We start from the raw sequence: 17,031 nt of genomic DNA, 5'->3' as shown, positions 1-17,031 counted from the left end.
TGAATTTGCACGTAACGAGACACTTCTCATCTGTGATGATAAGTTGAAGACATTTTACGCTAGAAAACGTTCAGCTGTTTCCATCTAAATGGATGAAAGAAGGCATCTCAGCCAGAGAAAGCGAATAGTTGCAGACACACAGACGCCGTTAGTTCTCCAGAGGAAAACTAGGAAGTCTACTCTTAAGATTATAATGCGTATTCTTAAAATAGAATCGATTGTAAATGTTTCTGCTGGATTCATTGAGTTCACAACTGCTTTTTTATCCATGATACTGTAAGTTTTAGACTCTTATTTTTAAGTTATTCTGCCTTTCTCAGTCCTTAGACCGCAATCTTTTATGGTCTTTAGGCGCAGAACCAATTTTTTGATCCCTTTGATTAGTGCTTTGCAGAGAATTTCCGGGCAAGTCATTGTAAAGGTAAGTTTGTACTACTATGAGAATCTTAAACAAGTCCATTTTCACGGACTTGTTTACTTTGGAAGGCACAAAGGCCTTTCTGGCCTTTGTGCCTTCCAGAGCATGTAAGTTTAAATATTCCAACCAGTTTTTGTATTCGTGGCATTTGTTTTCACCGAAATATAATTTGCTGGATGAAAACCCAATTTTCCTAGAGGGAAAACTATTCTATCTCGCCTGAGACCGACTAACTCAGTCACGGAGGGGAAAAAACAGTGTACTCAGTGGGTAGCCAGTGAGTACACTGTGACGTTGAATCGATGTGATATTTAGTGTGATATAAGCACTGGAAAAAGCAGAAATTAGAGTGGTACTGTGTTATGGACCTAACGACTGTGATGAATATACCAAACAGCTATACAGACAAATAAAATTGGCCTAAATAAGAATGTCTTATAATGGGGATATATATATATATATATAATTATAAGGTTACGTTCGATATGATGATTATTAGCTCTCTTTATGAGAGATCACTTCTAAAAAATGCATTACTACGCGATGATTTTAACTTGCCACTTGCACTTGAACCGTCCAGTATTCTTGCACGAACAGTTACAAAACAACATCACACTTTATTTCCACGCAGAAAAATATACAGTTCCTTGTTTTATTATTTTCAATTAGTTCAACCAGTTTAATAATTAATAAGGAAATATAACTGTCTCTTCCTGGAATTTTAAGCACTTTTTTCCCCCTCTTTTTTACTTGTTCTGCCTTAGGCAGAACAAGCAGGATCTATGAGGCAACATCTCTAGAAATCTGATGGATTTATTTGGAGTGCTTAAAAATTACATTTAGAGGTTATTAATTAACCAAGATAGCCAAAAGCGGGTTAAGTTTTAACTTCCCATTTTTGTGCATCTTAATAAACACCACTCGAAAAATAAAGACCTGAGGTGATAATCCTTGAGAATTCATTATAAAGATGAATGATTTTATGAATTATTTATTATTTTTTTTTTTTTTTCATTTCTTAAGGGTATAACTGTATGAGGAATGACCAGGCGCATGCAGATTGAGCGTTTTTAGAATGATATCAGCCCTTAATTAATTAGATTAGTAATTAAACTGTAAAGCTTAGCCTTTGTAGGGTCCTCACATACACTTGTGGAAGTGATATTAATAAAGCATAGATGAGTGCACTGAAGATTTCGCTAATAAATAGACAGTAAAACAGGCGTTGCCAAAGTTGTATTCTACAGAGTGATTCAAACTGCAATCAACCCAAAACGAAAGAGCTATTTCTTTAATTTTGGTAACCTTTCGCCATTCTTACAAAACCACATCAGTCGCAACACCAGTGTAAGAATTGGAATATTCATTTTGCTTTTGCAAACGACAATTCTTTTCGTCTAATTCTCCAGTATCTGGGTTTTTCGTCCAGCAAACAGAAAATCGATCACAGAACACACGCAATTTACAGACAGTATACATGGAGCAATATGGCCTTAGTTGCCGATGCTCCTAAAAACTCAACAACAATCTCCAGTATAATTAATTTATAGCAGTGGCTTAATTTGTCTAGTACTCGCCTCGTAATCCATGTTTATAACTTGAAGTTGATAAGAAAGACAAAAGTGAAAGTTTAACTGCATTAATTAATTAAGACTATGCCCAGGGAAAGAAGTGCACTACCTTTTCCCCCGGTTGTCATCCCTATATTAAGCCATTGCTGAAAATTAATTATTAGAGATAGACAGTACTTTAAGTTCAAAATTATAAAAATCTTCCGTCAATCTCCAGTATCTAAAAGTGCATTAACTTCAGATTGTTTACTGCAATCCACCCATTTCCTGTATTTCCCAATATACATTAGCTTCTTCCACCTGAAAGTAAATATTCTTTAATTTCACCACCTCTGAACTAACACCCTCTGAAGTGAGGCAAAAGCAGGTTACGTATAAATCCTTGGAGACCTGCCGACAAGTATCCTGTGACTGCCTTTTAGAGCTGGCTTGAGGTGAGATTTAGTTGACCTAAGGTAAATAAAATCAGCTCTCAGTGATAGTTGATAATGATTACCTTAAAAGTTCGAGATGAATTTATACATACCTTACAATGATGTGCTGATATTGTTTTGTATCATGGTCGATAATATAAGAGCAGATATCAAAACCCATGATACCAGAAGTGGAAAATGATCTCGGTCTCCTAATTCCCACGAAAATTACCCTATTTTCGAAATTAATCAGTGCCCAAGTCGCTATTGAGTGTTCAGGAGAGACCACAAGTCTAGCCACAGTTCCTCGGTCGTCAAATTGTCCTAACTTTGAGATCTTCATCGCCACCCAACGAAACTGCACTTGCAGTAAGAAACCCGAGAGGTGGAACTCGTGTACAGTATCGGCACTAGAAACCGGCAGCATTTTCACGGACTTGTTTACTTTGACAGACAGGTGTCAGCTGTGTCTCCTTCTGCAAGTCTTTGCTGAAGAAATATTGTATCAAATAAACAGAGGAATATATTTGTCAAATGAAAATTTATTTATTTATATCTTTACATAAAAACAAAATCTGACAGATCTCTTCTCGAGAGAAAGTAATTTGCAAATGTTCCTAAAGCAAAAACCATATACAACATGTATGATTCTTTTCGTCTGTATATGTTACGGTGACCTGTGCTAGGACGGAACTTTTCTGTGCTGTGTTTTGAAAGCACAGAAAAGCACAGACTTGTTGGTGAACTCCCTTGACCTTAAGTCCGGAAATATTAAAGAGGAATTATATGATAACGTTGTCTTATTATGGCGGAATCCCTTTATCCGAAACAGCTGGGATCTAGGATATTTCTCTCTGCGTTTTCGGATAAGTGATTCTGAATCCACGCTGTATCCATAAAAGGGAAGAAAGAAAAATAATGAGGGAAATTATTTGCATTTATGCTTTGTATTGTATATGCTTATAGCGCTTTAAACGCACCTCATCATTGATCCCAGATAATCACCATTCTCCCAGTTTTTCGAACTCAGGCCCGAACTCGATCCAATCAATGGTGCGACGAATTTTTGTTGGTTTTTTTTTTTTCGCAGTTTATCTGAGTTAGTCTCAGGCGAGTTTGCGTATTTTTCTACAAGAAAGACACAATATACTGACGCCTCTTAGCCTTATTGATCAACCTAGAAAGCTCGAACGTGAGAAAATCTGTTTGAATAACTGTGACGTATATGGATGTAAACCATTAGCATGTCAAGCTGATTTGTGCAGTAGAATGCCCAATAACATGTTGGTTAACGTCCCAACGTAGTAATCTGAAGATGCTGTAAAAACGTTATCAGACAAACAAAACGGTAAGTTGATGGACATTTAAGAGTGTTGTAATACCTTTTAAACTGGTTAAATCCAGTTTAAAATCCAGGGTTAAAAACCTTTCAGAAGCTGGAAGATCAACACGACAAGTCGATTGATGTTCCTGTGGGTTATGATGCCTGAACGGTTGGTCGCTGTTGGCAATAGTGCGTATAAGAAGCTACTTGGACGCGTCTCCAAGGCTGGTGACGTCAGAATGGGAGGATCGACGAATAACGAATGGAACAGGAAATATCTGTTACAATCTGCTGGATTTCACTTCGCAAAGCTTCTATTAGGAGATATTATTATTTATTAGCAGGCGAATGCAAGAAGTGGGGTTGCTTTGTAGTTGCCTCTGAGGCTTTTCCGTCTTCGTCAGCATCTGCAGGCGCCTCCGTAGCCAGGTGGACAGGAGCAGCAGTGCGTAGCACACGCTTCTTGATTAGACCGGGGTTCGAGCCCGTCACCACTAAATACGGAGGCTGCGGAAAGGTCAGCAAATGACCACCGCATATCCCCGGAGCAATATGGCCTTAGTTGCTAATGCTCCTAAAAACCAAATAACAACAACAGCATCTGCAGTGGTTCAGGTTGCGATAATTGAGAGATCGTAATCGATTATTTAGATTATAGCAAACCATTCGATTATGGAAATCACTTGATTATGCACATCAAGTATTGTTGTTGTCTTTAGGAACCAATCACGTTTCTGTTTGTTACAGCTGTAATCCAGCCTTCGTCAGGAAATGGTATTCTTGGTCAACACTCGCAATCACTATTTGGAAGAGTTATCAGTTACAGTAGTCGTTTACTTGTGGTGGTTATTAGTTGTACGTTGAAGGCTAAACATTCTAGTGAAACGATTCTAATATCAGTGCTTCTGCCTTTTCTGTACTCCATCCCAAACTCTGTTTTCCGGCAGGTCCACTGACATAGGGAAGGAGATGGTTTCACTGTCTTCCCCTCCTTTTCCTCCTGGTGGGACATGGGCCTGCCCCACTGACCACAGGGGTCACCTCCTCTATCGACCCCTTACTTCCTATTTCCTCCCCCTAGCCTTCAGCCTCTCCCCTACTCTGTTCACTTTCACGGCATAACCCCACATAGTCTAAATTTAAAACTTTGACTTGGGGTCGCCTTCCCTATTGGCTCCATATTTCTGACTTTCCCCCTATTCTGCCTGAACACTAGCGAATGCCCCATACGATGTCAAAATTTAAAAAAAAAATTGTCAAAATTCCAAATGCATACGAAAACTCCTTTCGTCCTAACTTTTCAGCGACTACTTTCCAATACTATTAAATTATTATTATTATTTATTTTATTATTTTTTATTTTATTTATTTTTTATTTATTATTATTTTTTTATAGGTCCTTGCCACTGAAATCTCAGGAAATTAAGTGGCAGGACCTGCCAGAGTGAAAACCTAAAATTACTGGGTACCTGGTCCGCCTCCACGAGGCATAGTGTGGACAACGTTGGGCCCCAGCAGGGGTCTAGCGGCTAAATGGCCAGAAGAACAACGAAACACAACGCTACACTTACAAAATCCATACACTTTTAAATCTCTGGCCTTCCCAGTGAACTGGTACATGTACAATGAAAGCAACGCGGAGATGGGGGAAACCTCTAGTGCCGTTAGACACGTACACACTATATGACATACGATTTAGGCTGATATCTTGCAACTGAATCTGCAGGCAAGATCAACCGGGACCTGACTCCAAACCGAGACATTGGAGACACTAGCAGCTTCTCTGCCACAAGCCACATTGACAATCAAACCGAGAACTCTAGCCTGGTTTTCTTTTACTCTCCTCCCCCTGCCGCCCCTTTCTTTTGCCTGATGAGGTATGGGCCTGCCTTACTGACTTTCTGGGGTCGCCTTCTCTGTCGTCCCCATACCTTTGTCTTTCTCCCCAGCCTTCACTCTCCCCCCTACTCTGTCTAACTCGCAGTGTACAGAAGTAACACGAGCAGGCGGATTGAAATTTAATCTGGTAAGATTTAAGAATATAATCTAAACAGATGCGCCTTTTTTTAACCAGTTTACTAAATTTTAATTCAGGGTCAAATAAAACGAAGGTCAGCCAAGGCATAATAATTCTTAGGAAAACTACTACTTAATCTTAAAACTTAAACCCGAAGCTTTCGCATTCTCCGACTTTGAAGTTGCAAGGCGACTTATTCAAAATGTACGGTTGATGTCTCAACTCCTCCCATCTGAATTTGTTGAGAATCTGTTTCTGTTGGAGCTTAGAGTTATTTTTATTTTACCGTGTATAAAATACGCAGAGGAATATATTCATTGAATGATAACTGCTTGTTTTACATCCTTGCACAAAAATATAAACTTTATATAGGACATGGTTATTAAATAAACAGGTGTTAGGTGGTGAAGATCCAGGATCAAACAATATTAAGCACGAAATGAATTGCGATGGAAAGAATAGATTCTCTGGTTTACGTGAAGTTCAGCAATCCTGTTGTCCGTGAAGAGGTCGGTGAACCAATTGCCTTAATTTTATCGGTGCTCCATCGGCCATCGTGTGAAATTTAAAGTAGCACTGACTTTCGTGTATGACCAGATCGATACCACACTCTCCCATCACCGGGCACGTGTGCGTCTAGCTCAGGGGAAGAGCGTGCTATGTTTGTGTACTCCGCATCGACAAGCTATTTGCTCCTAGGGAATGTTCCAATAGAAATGGAATGTTTCGTTGAAGTGTTGAGTTATGAATGGTCTGCCAGCATTACAGTTGCAAGACGCCATTCATAAGGTGACTCTCCCTTTCCATCAAGTTCGTAAATAGTTATTCATTTCAACACTTGCTATTGGTTTTGCGATGAACAAATGTTGTTTGTGGAAAGAATAACGGGTTTCCGTACAGTTTTCGTTGGTTTAACTGTACAGAGCAATTAGAAAGGAATTAGTCTTAGTAGTAACAGGAAACGTGTACATACTTGATGCAAAATACACATCTACACTAAATCTGTGCTGTTTATAAAGAGTAAATCTTACCTAGCATTTTCACCACTGTCCTTCTTGATGATGTACTGTTTGACCTTTTCATTCGATTCCTCTGCCGATCCTTTGCTGCATTCGACGCTGAAGCTGTCCCATTACTGAGGGTGTTAACTTTCTGTCGCGGATGTCTTCTTTTTACCACCGAAGATGACTTGCGAAGGCGGATAGCAATGAAGATGTATAGTACAGAGATCACAGTGATAGGTAACACAAAGAAGCACAAAGTGGACATCTCAAAGACGTGAATGAGTGGATGTTTCAAACTGCAGGCGGCGGATTCCGGATTTACTATCCCATCAACTTCTTCGTACACGATACCAAACTGGATCGCTAAAGGGACAGCACACGCAGCAGCAGAAATCCATACTAGGAAGATAAATTTCACCGCCCTGGATAATTTGGACATTGTTTGAGCCCGGAGCGGGTGACAAATCGCCACGTATCTTTCTACAGTGAAAGATGTAATTGTTAGTATTGAAGCATTGGTGCATGTCTCCGATGTCATACCTCGAAAGATACAAAATGCTTCTCCAAAAATGTAAGGACTGTCGACCCACAGGTAATAGATCTCTTGAGGCAAACCAGACACTAGTAGTAAGAGGTCGGACACCGCCAAACTGAAGAGATAATAGTTGGTAGCTGTGTGCATGTATTTATTGCGGCTAATAATCACACAGGTGCATATATTACCTATTACACCCGTTATCAAAATAAACACGTATACAATTGTCATTGGGATCACCGTCAATAGGTCAAGGTTTTCACTGACATCGAGATCACCACTGGAGGTAGTGTTGTTGAACGAGGGCTGGATAGCGAGTGAGATTCCTTCAGACATTATTGAGTCGGTTTGTACGTGGAGTGAAACCGATTATCGCCAAAGGAGATCACATTACGCCATTATGCAATAATTATCGTAGAGCTCTTGAGGTATTATCGAAAAACCTGTTAGTGAACATGCAGCAGATGTCCAATAATGCGCATTGATGGTAATTATTGAATGGCTGCATTCCAGCATGTAACGAAGCAATTATATGCATCGCACCTTGATAAGATTTCTTATCGATTTTAACAGAAGAGACTCCCACTCCCCCAAAAAACACAATCGCGCATGCATGCGTGCATTTAATCAGATCCCTATGAACACGAAACAGCGAAGTTAGCGATTTTGGGGGCCACAACTTACTTGAGAACGATCCTCCATGCGCTTAGTTGTAGATTAAAACAAAGGTTACTTTCCAGTAAGAGAGCCGGCCAAATTCCCTTAATATGTCTACAAATCAGCTATTGCTGCGCTGCAATTGGCCACCACATCGAATGTTGCAGCGTTGAGCGTCCGGAAGTTGTTTGGTTGTGCGCGCCGGGTAGCTTAATCGCTGAAGGTCTCTGTCATGCGTCGCACCACGTGACGCTTATCTCTGGCGAACGAATTTCTTGAGCAAAGTCCCTATTATTGTTGTTTATTTATTATTATTATTTATTTTTTATTTTGATCCCAGAGAGAGAAAGAATATGCGCTCTTCTCTTTGAATAACAAAATAACAGGAAGGTATAAAGTGACATAAACAAGCTTAAAATATAGTTATCACTACTTTTGTGATGTGCAGTTTCTGCTCAGCAAAATTTTACAGGATTATTGATGAAGATTGGCTTCAGAGATTGAAAAATATTAAAATATGCATGCAAATTTATTAATAATATTTTAAATACAATTATACGCATTCATACTTGATATATATATATATAGTATGCGAGTTATAAGTAGTATTACAAATTATATGGCGTACCTAGTTGTATTTATGTTAGTTAAAAATAAATAAAAAAATACACTGGAAGACTACATAAGCTCTGAGTTGTTGTTATAGGCATACTTGTATCTCCCATCACTGTTGGTGGAATGTGTTGCCCATAGACAAAAAAGATTTAAGCATTAGGAAGGAGTAATAATTCACGATTTATAAGGGGGAAAAAAAGCAACGACTTTTATGCGTGAAACGAGAACATTTCCTTTCTGGGCATCCGCCATTGTTCATTTACTCCTGCAATCTGAGAATGGCAAGAAACACCATATCTAGTGCTTCAGCGACAATATACAGCAATATATTTAAAAATAACTAAATGGACAAGGCATAATACGTTAAGAGTAAGAGTTTAATATCTATATAATATCGGTGTAGATACACCATAGATAACTCTTAAAGGAATGGTTGAGTGGGAGAAGACAGAGGTAATTAATGGACGCTGCCCTTCATGGGCTTATGTTATTAGTGGAGTTCCACAGGCTCGATGCTGGGCTCCATTGTTGTTTTCTGTATTTGTTATTGATACTGATGAATTTATATCAGGCTCTGTTTGCAGATGATACAAAGGTTAGAAGGGTGGTTAATGACAGTCATCAAGGTGTGCTATTAGTAGTAGTCCCAGAGAAAAACGACTTAGGGATAATTGCGCATGAGCAGTGCAGACAGGCTGCTAGGATACCTTATGGTGTTTTGCCAATAATGTACGGGAACTTTGCTATCAGGGTTAGGTAGGTGATTATCCCATTGTATAAAGCAAGGTTAGGCCATATCTTGAATATTGTATATATACAGGTCTCTCATTTTAGGAAGGATATGGATTTCCTACAAAGGAGATTCACATCCTCGATAAGAGCACCTGCGAGGTGCTCTGATCGAGGTGTGTAAGGCTTTGAATGGACTGAGCAATCTCAGTGCTGATGGAATTCTTCCTCTTGCTCACACTAAATACAGTGACGGGGCATAAATTCAAGTTGAGGAAGGATGGTTGCAGAACAGTTGTGCGAAAGTTTTCCTTCAACCAGCAGATGGTCGATTATTGGAACAAACTTCCGTCTGGTGATTTTTTTTTTGTCAAGTTTTATCAGTTTGTCCCAACCGGACCACAGGTTGGGAAACACTCATGTAGGTAGTTTGAATAAGTTCAAGGAAGAATGTGACAAAATATTGGAGGGCATGGACAGTTGGTGTGGGAAGTTTTTTTGGCTGATGTATTTTGCATCAATTTCCTCTACTAATATTAATACCAAATTCAAATATAAAATTATTTGAAAAGCGATCTACTTGAAGTCGAGTTATTATGTGCGGACGGATGCACAAAGAAATAGTTGTCACATTTCTATTGGTCCGATATTAACGAAATTTAGGATTGATAGACAAATCTTTTAAAATACAATTTACTAGCTCCTCGATATTTTAATATTTGTGTTTGTAAGTGAGCCAATCTCTTCAGTATATTACGTTAAATATTAAACGTATTCAGATGTAAAGTGCGTTGAAGATAGTGAAGCGTGGCTATATATATCTGATTAAGAAGAAATATGCTACAGTTGCTTATTCAAGCAATGTTAAAACGAAATCGTAAAATTTTAATGTAACCATGCTCGTACACAAGTCTTCGAAAGAGTTCATATAATTGCTGTATAACATTGCTGACAATGCTCAGCTTACTGTCAGCAATGCTTTAACTATACGTTGTGTATTAAAAATGAAACCCCACGAGTCTTCAGTATCTATAAAAAGAAGTCGTGTTTTTATGTTAACTTTATTTGTTTTGCGGGATGAAACACCCTACTTTCTTAACAACATTCAAATGCTCTCCCGTGACCAGTTAATTTTGCTATTTTGTTAAAAAAAATCCCATAATTTTCTTCCCGTCTAGGCTCGCGAACCCAATCCTTTTATATAGAGTGGGGAACAAAGGAAAGTTCGTGCTAGTCGCGAGAGTTGTTTCCACAAAATATAATGAAGACAGACGTCATTAGTAGAAAGCTATTAAACGGTGGGAAGCTGGGAAAAATAAAGTTGCACAAAGGTTTACTGTTGGGAATTTTTATTTCTTAAAACTATTTCTCAAACGGAGGAACAAGAAACGAAGTAGAGAAAGAAAGAAAGAAATTCGTCTTCCTCCTCTTGTGTGAGGGCAGTAATTTGAAACTGAGTGTTGCAAAAATAGTTGTTTATTAGAAAACAGCTTGTCTTATCTTTCTCCAATGTCTTACAAGTATAACTTGTAAGACAACAGAGAAAGAAATTATCTATAATATATCGAGTTCTTAGGGCGCAGTTCTGGGATCCTGCGTGTTTCTTATCTTTCTCAATGACATTGGCAAGAAAAACTCCTGGCTGATGACGATTCGAAGGTAGGAAGAGTGAATAATAAACACACAGGCCACGTGAAAACCAAGGGGGGAAGCCTAGGGAACATCCTGTTCCCAGGCTTGTCCATCTCGCTTTCCACGCCTGCAGCAGATGCGTGAGGAGACGTTTCTTTTTTGCTGTTCTGTCGTTTGCGGAGTCTGTTGTTGAAGTCGAGGATGGACTTGGAATTTGCTTTGGAGAGGTGGAAGAGCAATGCACAGCGACGCCCTCCGGGTCCGGTGGCTTGGCGCCTGCCAGGATTTGCAGAGCATGGGTACTGCAGTGCAGCAGGCGTGGGTAGTGGGGGGGGGAGCAGGATGTTCCTTTGCAGAGAGTCAAGAATTGTTCTACCAGTAACAGTGATGGTTTTCCGGTACCAGATACCTGCTGCGTACGTTATAATCGGGGTAAAAACCGCTTTATAGAATGACAGAGAGTGCCTATTGAGTCTCCAGTCCTTCATCATTGGTCCTACGTGCTCCGACATGAGTGAAATAAATTCAGTCGCCCTAGTGTGTAGCCCAGTTGGTAGGGTCGCCGTGTTTCTCCCCATACCGGGGGGAAAAGACCTGCGTTCGAGTCCCGTCGATGATGGGAGTAATTTTTACGGGTCTTTTTCTTTTCACAACTTGGCTGAATTAGTCGGCCTCAGGCGAGGGTAGGTCTTTCCTCAGGCATGGTTTTTCTTCCGGAAACTCGGGTTTTTCGTCCAGAAAACAGAAAATCGACCACAGAACACACGCAATTTATACACGGAGCAACATGGCCTTAGTCGCCGATGCTCTTAAAACCCCAACAACAACCCCAATCAGTGGACTCAGTCAGTCCTGGAACCCAATTGTCTAAATTTGCATATAAGACTACAATCCAGAAACTTAAGAAATATCCATTTTTGAATTTGTTTTGTTTTTATTACAAAAAATCGCAGTCCAACCAAGTGCTATCATATGTTAGGAATGGTTCAGGATTTTCTAAAGTGGGATAAAGTAGTTAAAGGGAACTCAAACTTTAATCATTGTGTAGTAATGCAGTCTAACCCGTTTATAATGAACTCAGAAGGGTTAATGAAAACTTTATTCGATCTTTGTATCCATTATAAAAGTAACATCAACAAAACAGATGAACGGTAACATCAACAAACGGACGTATTATATAAAAAAAATTCGATATCAGAAGGTGAATAAAAGTGAGTAATTGAACAAATTACTCACTTTTTTTCAAATATCGGACACCTAAAACACGTTGAAAAAAGGCATGAACAAATCACTTCTGAAATCTAAGAATGCGTTTATATTTATAAATAGCTGTTTATTAAAAAAATATTAATATCACTGTAAAATCGAAAGGGATTTTACCAAAAATCAAGCTAAACAAACATTATGAGATTTAATAATCGCAGTGCGCAATAAAGAGTTCTTCTTCTTATATATCGAGGGCATTTAGGTTGAGTTATTCGGACAATAGTTATAGGCTTTTTACATGTTCATTTTCTATGGTACATGTCCTTAACCTTTTTTGTATAACCCTCTCCTTTCCAGTTTTCCCTGCCACCTCACCTCCCCCCCCCTCTCTTTAGTTAAAAAAATTGTAATTTAAACAGGCGACCATGAAATAATTTTGTATAAGACCTTGTTTAATGTTGTCGTGGGGGCAAAAAGACTTCAGTTCGAATACCATCAATGACTCGAGGAATTTTTATGCGCCTTTTTTTCACAACGTGGCTGAATCAATATGGCGTTTAATCACGCGAGACAAACACGCACAATATAGCCTAAGTTGCTGTTGCACCTAAATGCTTACCACAACCAACCTTGTTTAAAACTGGACTCTTCCCTTTACAACTTTGAGACTAACAGGTGGGGAAAAAATCACTCCACAGTACCTGTAGGGAGGTGACTCCCCTTGTTAAGACCCCTGCTGTATGCTAGACGTTTGTATCAACGCCGAGAGACAATTGGCTTATTTTGTATGACGTCGTACCTTCTGAAATGTAGTAGGCAGTCATATTTTGTTTCTTGCACGTGCAATCATTTTATGCTAAATCGTAATCGTCAAAGGTTCTGTTTGTAATAATTTGGAAAATAAACTAGTTTTATTAATTTGATGTAATTGTGTGGATAACTCACTTTATTTCGATGAAAATAACACGAAGAAAACGGTCATTTAATAAATTAATGTATATTTACACAAATTCCTCACATCCAAAGATGGTGATTGCTAAGCTGTTCTAAAAATTTTTGCCCATCATTTTCTTCTCTCTTCTCAAAACACCGTCTTCAAAAAAAAAAACGTGAAATATTATTTATTTTAAAAAAGTTTCAAATATAGTTGCACGTGTAGACACGAGATGGCGCCACCATCAAAGTTGACGCTACTTTGTTCACTCGATTGTCTATCATTTAGTACTTTTTGGAATTGTCGGAATTCAGTCTTTCACTTCTTCCTATTCTTTCTTTTACAGAAGTAATTTCTAAACTTTATGTAACGGTGCTCCGCTTAGCTACATTTTCACTGCATTCTGTTTGAAATGAAGGTTCTAACTTCTAGAAAAGCGAACCACCAACCATTTAAAAGTATCTTAACCAACACGGGAATCGCAAGTTACAAAACGTTCAGGATGAACTTGTAAATTTTCTGGTTTCGTACATGATACATAAAGGACAAACAACATATTACATCACTTATTTGGTGATGGGGAAATAGGAGATTGTGATGGGACAAAAGAAATGTTCAGCAAACCAATGTCGAGGTAAAATTAGTCTAAGTTAAAACCTGATTTAAAAAAAACAGACAATGATTGCTTAAAGTGTATATAGAGTTATTACCAATACACGTTTAATTGTTTATTCTTCACTTCTTTTTTATATATTTATATGCTTGTATATATAAGTATAAAAGTAACGTATTTTCAAAATATAATGAATTCGATGAGCTTGACTATTGCAAGACAAGAGCAGGCAGTGGAGCTTACCTAAAAAAAAAAAATAATAATAAACAAATAAATAACAATTAAATGATTTCGCTCGTGCCATGCTGTTATGTTCACGCGAATTGAAAGGTATTTCTTCATTCCATCATCTATTATACGTTGCCAAAACTGTTGTTGGATATACATTTTGTTCACGATGTTGGCCTCGAGTTTTGCGCCTGCAACGATATCATTCGAAAAGTCTCGAGCACGAATCGAGTTTGTTATTAACCAGAATTTAATGAGTTGATTTTTAAATACAAAATTAAATAATTAATGTTTTTGCGCAAATTAAAATTTTACACTGTAAATCAGGATTTATAAGCGCAAGGATAATAGTCAACCATTAGTTAATGGATAAAGGAGTTTATGTATTTTTATTACTCTGGTTCTCTCAGATTTAGGCGATTTTTTTTTTTTTTTTTTTCTCAGTTATTCCTTGATTCTTTTGGCAGAAATATTCCACGAAGTGGTATAAATGAAAGATTTAAATAAAAAGCATGTCGTGGGAAGGGAATTTATTGATTTCATGAACTAATCACAGTATGTTAAACTGGAACTTTATTTTTAACCTTTATAACCGAAGTCTATACATTCTGCGACACAATGGAATTCTGGCTGAGCATTGCGCATCTTCTGACTTTGAGTTTGCACCTGTGGTATAATTTTCATTGCAACAAGACAGAAGACGATAATCTGAACACCATAGTCTTCAAATACACACTAATAATTTAGTTATTACACAACTAAATTAGTAGTGTGTATTTGAAGATACTGTAGTTTATTTCACGATCATAGGCCAGTGGCGTGGATGGGTTAAGAGCAGGAGGGTAAGCGCACCTAAAAAAAAAAAAAAATAAATAAAACAAAATAAATAATCTTATTTGGATTAATGGTGTTACAGTATGGACGGAGTCATGCTGAAATAAGCATGTCTGGCTTTCCGACCTGCCCAAGAGTGATTGGCGTGAATTCTTTGTACAAAATAAATGGATTAAAAATATATTAATTTTTTTCTTCTCGATTTATGCATTCCTCTATAAGTTGCCAAAATGTCTCCTATTTCCTAAACGTTGTGATACTGCGAATTTTCTGGCTACCAAATGTCTTTCACCAAAATTTTGCACAAGTATTATTGATCAATTAAAATGCCCTATTACTTTGCTAATTAATAGTACAGTATATATAGTTCGTAACACGATAGTCTGTTCTCACAGTTATATTTTAAAGCGATTGTGTCTCAGCATATCTATAACGTGCACGAGTACTACAGTGTGATAATGAAACAAATGTGGAAGCTGTTAAGTAAATTGAGAAGAATATTTAAGAAAAAATTTCTTAAAAGTAGCTCTTATAGTTGCTTAAGATTTTAGTGTAGCTTTCCTTAAGCAGATTTTCTCCCTCTGGTCTTGAGCGGAGGAATTTCTAAAGGTCTGTTCAAAGCTGTAGTTAGGTGTTCTCATGCGGAAGAGTAGGTTTTCAGCCCGCACAACATAAAAATCAGCCCTTGGATACACTTGTGCATACAAACATAACACACCTTGGCGCAATAGGGTCTGTGCCGTTGATGCGCTGAAAACACAAGAACTCTGTGGTGTGTGACTGCGGATAAACCTTTTACCCTTATTTCAATATCTATTTTTATAGATAAAGTCATTACGGGCTGCACAAAAGAAATTCTAGGTTGCAAAAATTACAGGGAAAGGTACAAGTGCAACTTCGGCCATCCCGCTAACCGTAATCATTTTCAGGACTTCCCTGAATGCCAAAAATTAGCAGTTTCTTCCATCACATTAGCAAAACTCTTGCAGCACCCCTTTTCAAGTGAATTTCATCTTTACAAAAAATTTCCTCTATTAATTAGGTCAGACTAGGTTGAGAAAAACTCCTTCCTCCATAAGTTTTGCAGAGTCCCTCCGATCTAGAGTTAATCCACAAGGTTTATAATTAAGCATAATAAAATCCCTCCTCATAAAATCATGTCTGTGTAGAATTGCAGCACAAGAACGTTTCGTCCTGACTCGCTATACTTTTCCTTGAATTTCTATGACTTTATATTTTCCTGGTCAAGTCATCAGTTTGTTTATGCTTCAAGTCATTAGTTCCTACATCGATAACTGTACATCCTTCAATTCCTTTAAGAATTGATCGCTGGTTTTTGCTATGTCATCAGCTTTTGCATCCAGCAGACATACTCTAATTTTGTTCAATTCTTTTTATTGCAGAATGTTTGTTCCTAGTTTCTTTACAATCGAATCCCCCAGTAAGACTATCTCCTGCGGATTCAGAACATACTGTGCTGGATGATCCAGTCTTGAAGACGGACTTGGTAGCGCGTCGCTCGATATAGAATTAGACACTTGAGTTTCTGTACGTCCCTCATTTTGAATTTGCGCCAAAGCATAAGCTCACTTTCTCAGATTTGGTCTTGCCTAACAGCAATTTAAGGTCGTCGCGCCACCCCACTGCATCTCGCATACAGAAAAAATTCAAATAGAATGTTCCGCATGCATGCGAAGCGAATACAAGGAAACAGGCCATAACTTACAGGTGAATCGTTAATCACAGTTTTCCTGTCAGTCACGACAATTACCCTGTCTGTATGTCTATCGTTGCTAGTTGAAACCATAATCATCTTAACAGGTACACAATCACGGGGAACTTTCTGCTCCCTGAAGAGATTGACGCCAAGAACCAGCACGGAAGCTTGGTTTTATGTCCAACTTAAAGACAAGTAGCGTTATCCATGGTTCCGCCTGAGTTGCTTGTTGTATAGCCTCACCTAAACAGGCGAATCCGTGATGCATTTAAAAATCTGAGACACTGTCAGGACAGCTGTTTCGAACTCATTGGCTCTTCATGGTAGGTATGCTTAAGCTCATTAGAAAGCCCCGTAAATCAGTACTAGAACCAGTCATGTCGTTCAATTACCCTTCTGGCTAACTTTGGTAAAATACTTGAGCTGCTAATGTCAATACGAGTTGTTGATTTGTTAAAAATTAGTGAGTTTTGGCAATATGGATTTACACCTACCAGGTGTAAATCCATATTGCCTAAAAGATATCAACTTCGGTCGTGCGAAGATGAGTTAGTGGATTTTCTAAAACATATTAGAAATTGTAC

At 38.2% G+C, this 17,031-nt stretch overlaps 1 protein-coding gene across 2 annotated transcripts in view; it reads right to left on the bottom strand.

Moving 5' to 3' along the window:
• Positions 1–17,031, bottom strand: part of LOC150079005 (pyrokinin-1 receptor-like) — a 149,043-nt gene that overhangs the window by 51,605 nt on the left and 80,407 nt on the right. The window contains exon 1 of one of the 2 annotated variants that reach the window (XM_090383905.1): positions 6,775–7,745. The exons of the other annotated variant lie outside the window; for it this stretch is intronic. Coding sequence (XP_090240031.1) covers positions 6,775–7,618 — 844 coding nt within the window. The 5' untranslated portion in view covers positions 7,619–7,745. Of the gene's footprint in view, positions 1–6,774; positions 7,746–17,031 lie in introns of those variants that run through there. 2 annotated transcript variants of the gene reach the window in all.

Source organism: Mastigoproctus giganteus, chromosome 10, assembly GCF_048544385.1.
Source record: "Mastigoproctus giganteus isolate SK-2022 chromosome 10, ASM4854438v1, whole genome shotgun sequence".
Classification (NCBI taxonomy): Eukaryota; Metazoa; Arthropoda; class Arachnida; order Uropygi; family Thelyphonidae; genus Mastigoproctus; species Mastigoproctus giganteus.
Note: the sequence above shows the minus strand (reverse complement) of the source record. Positions and strands in the feature narration are given on the sequence as shown.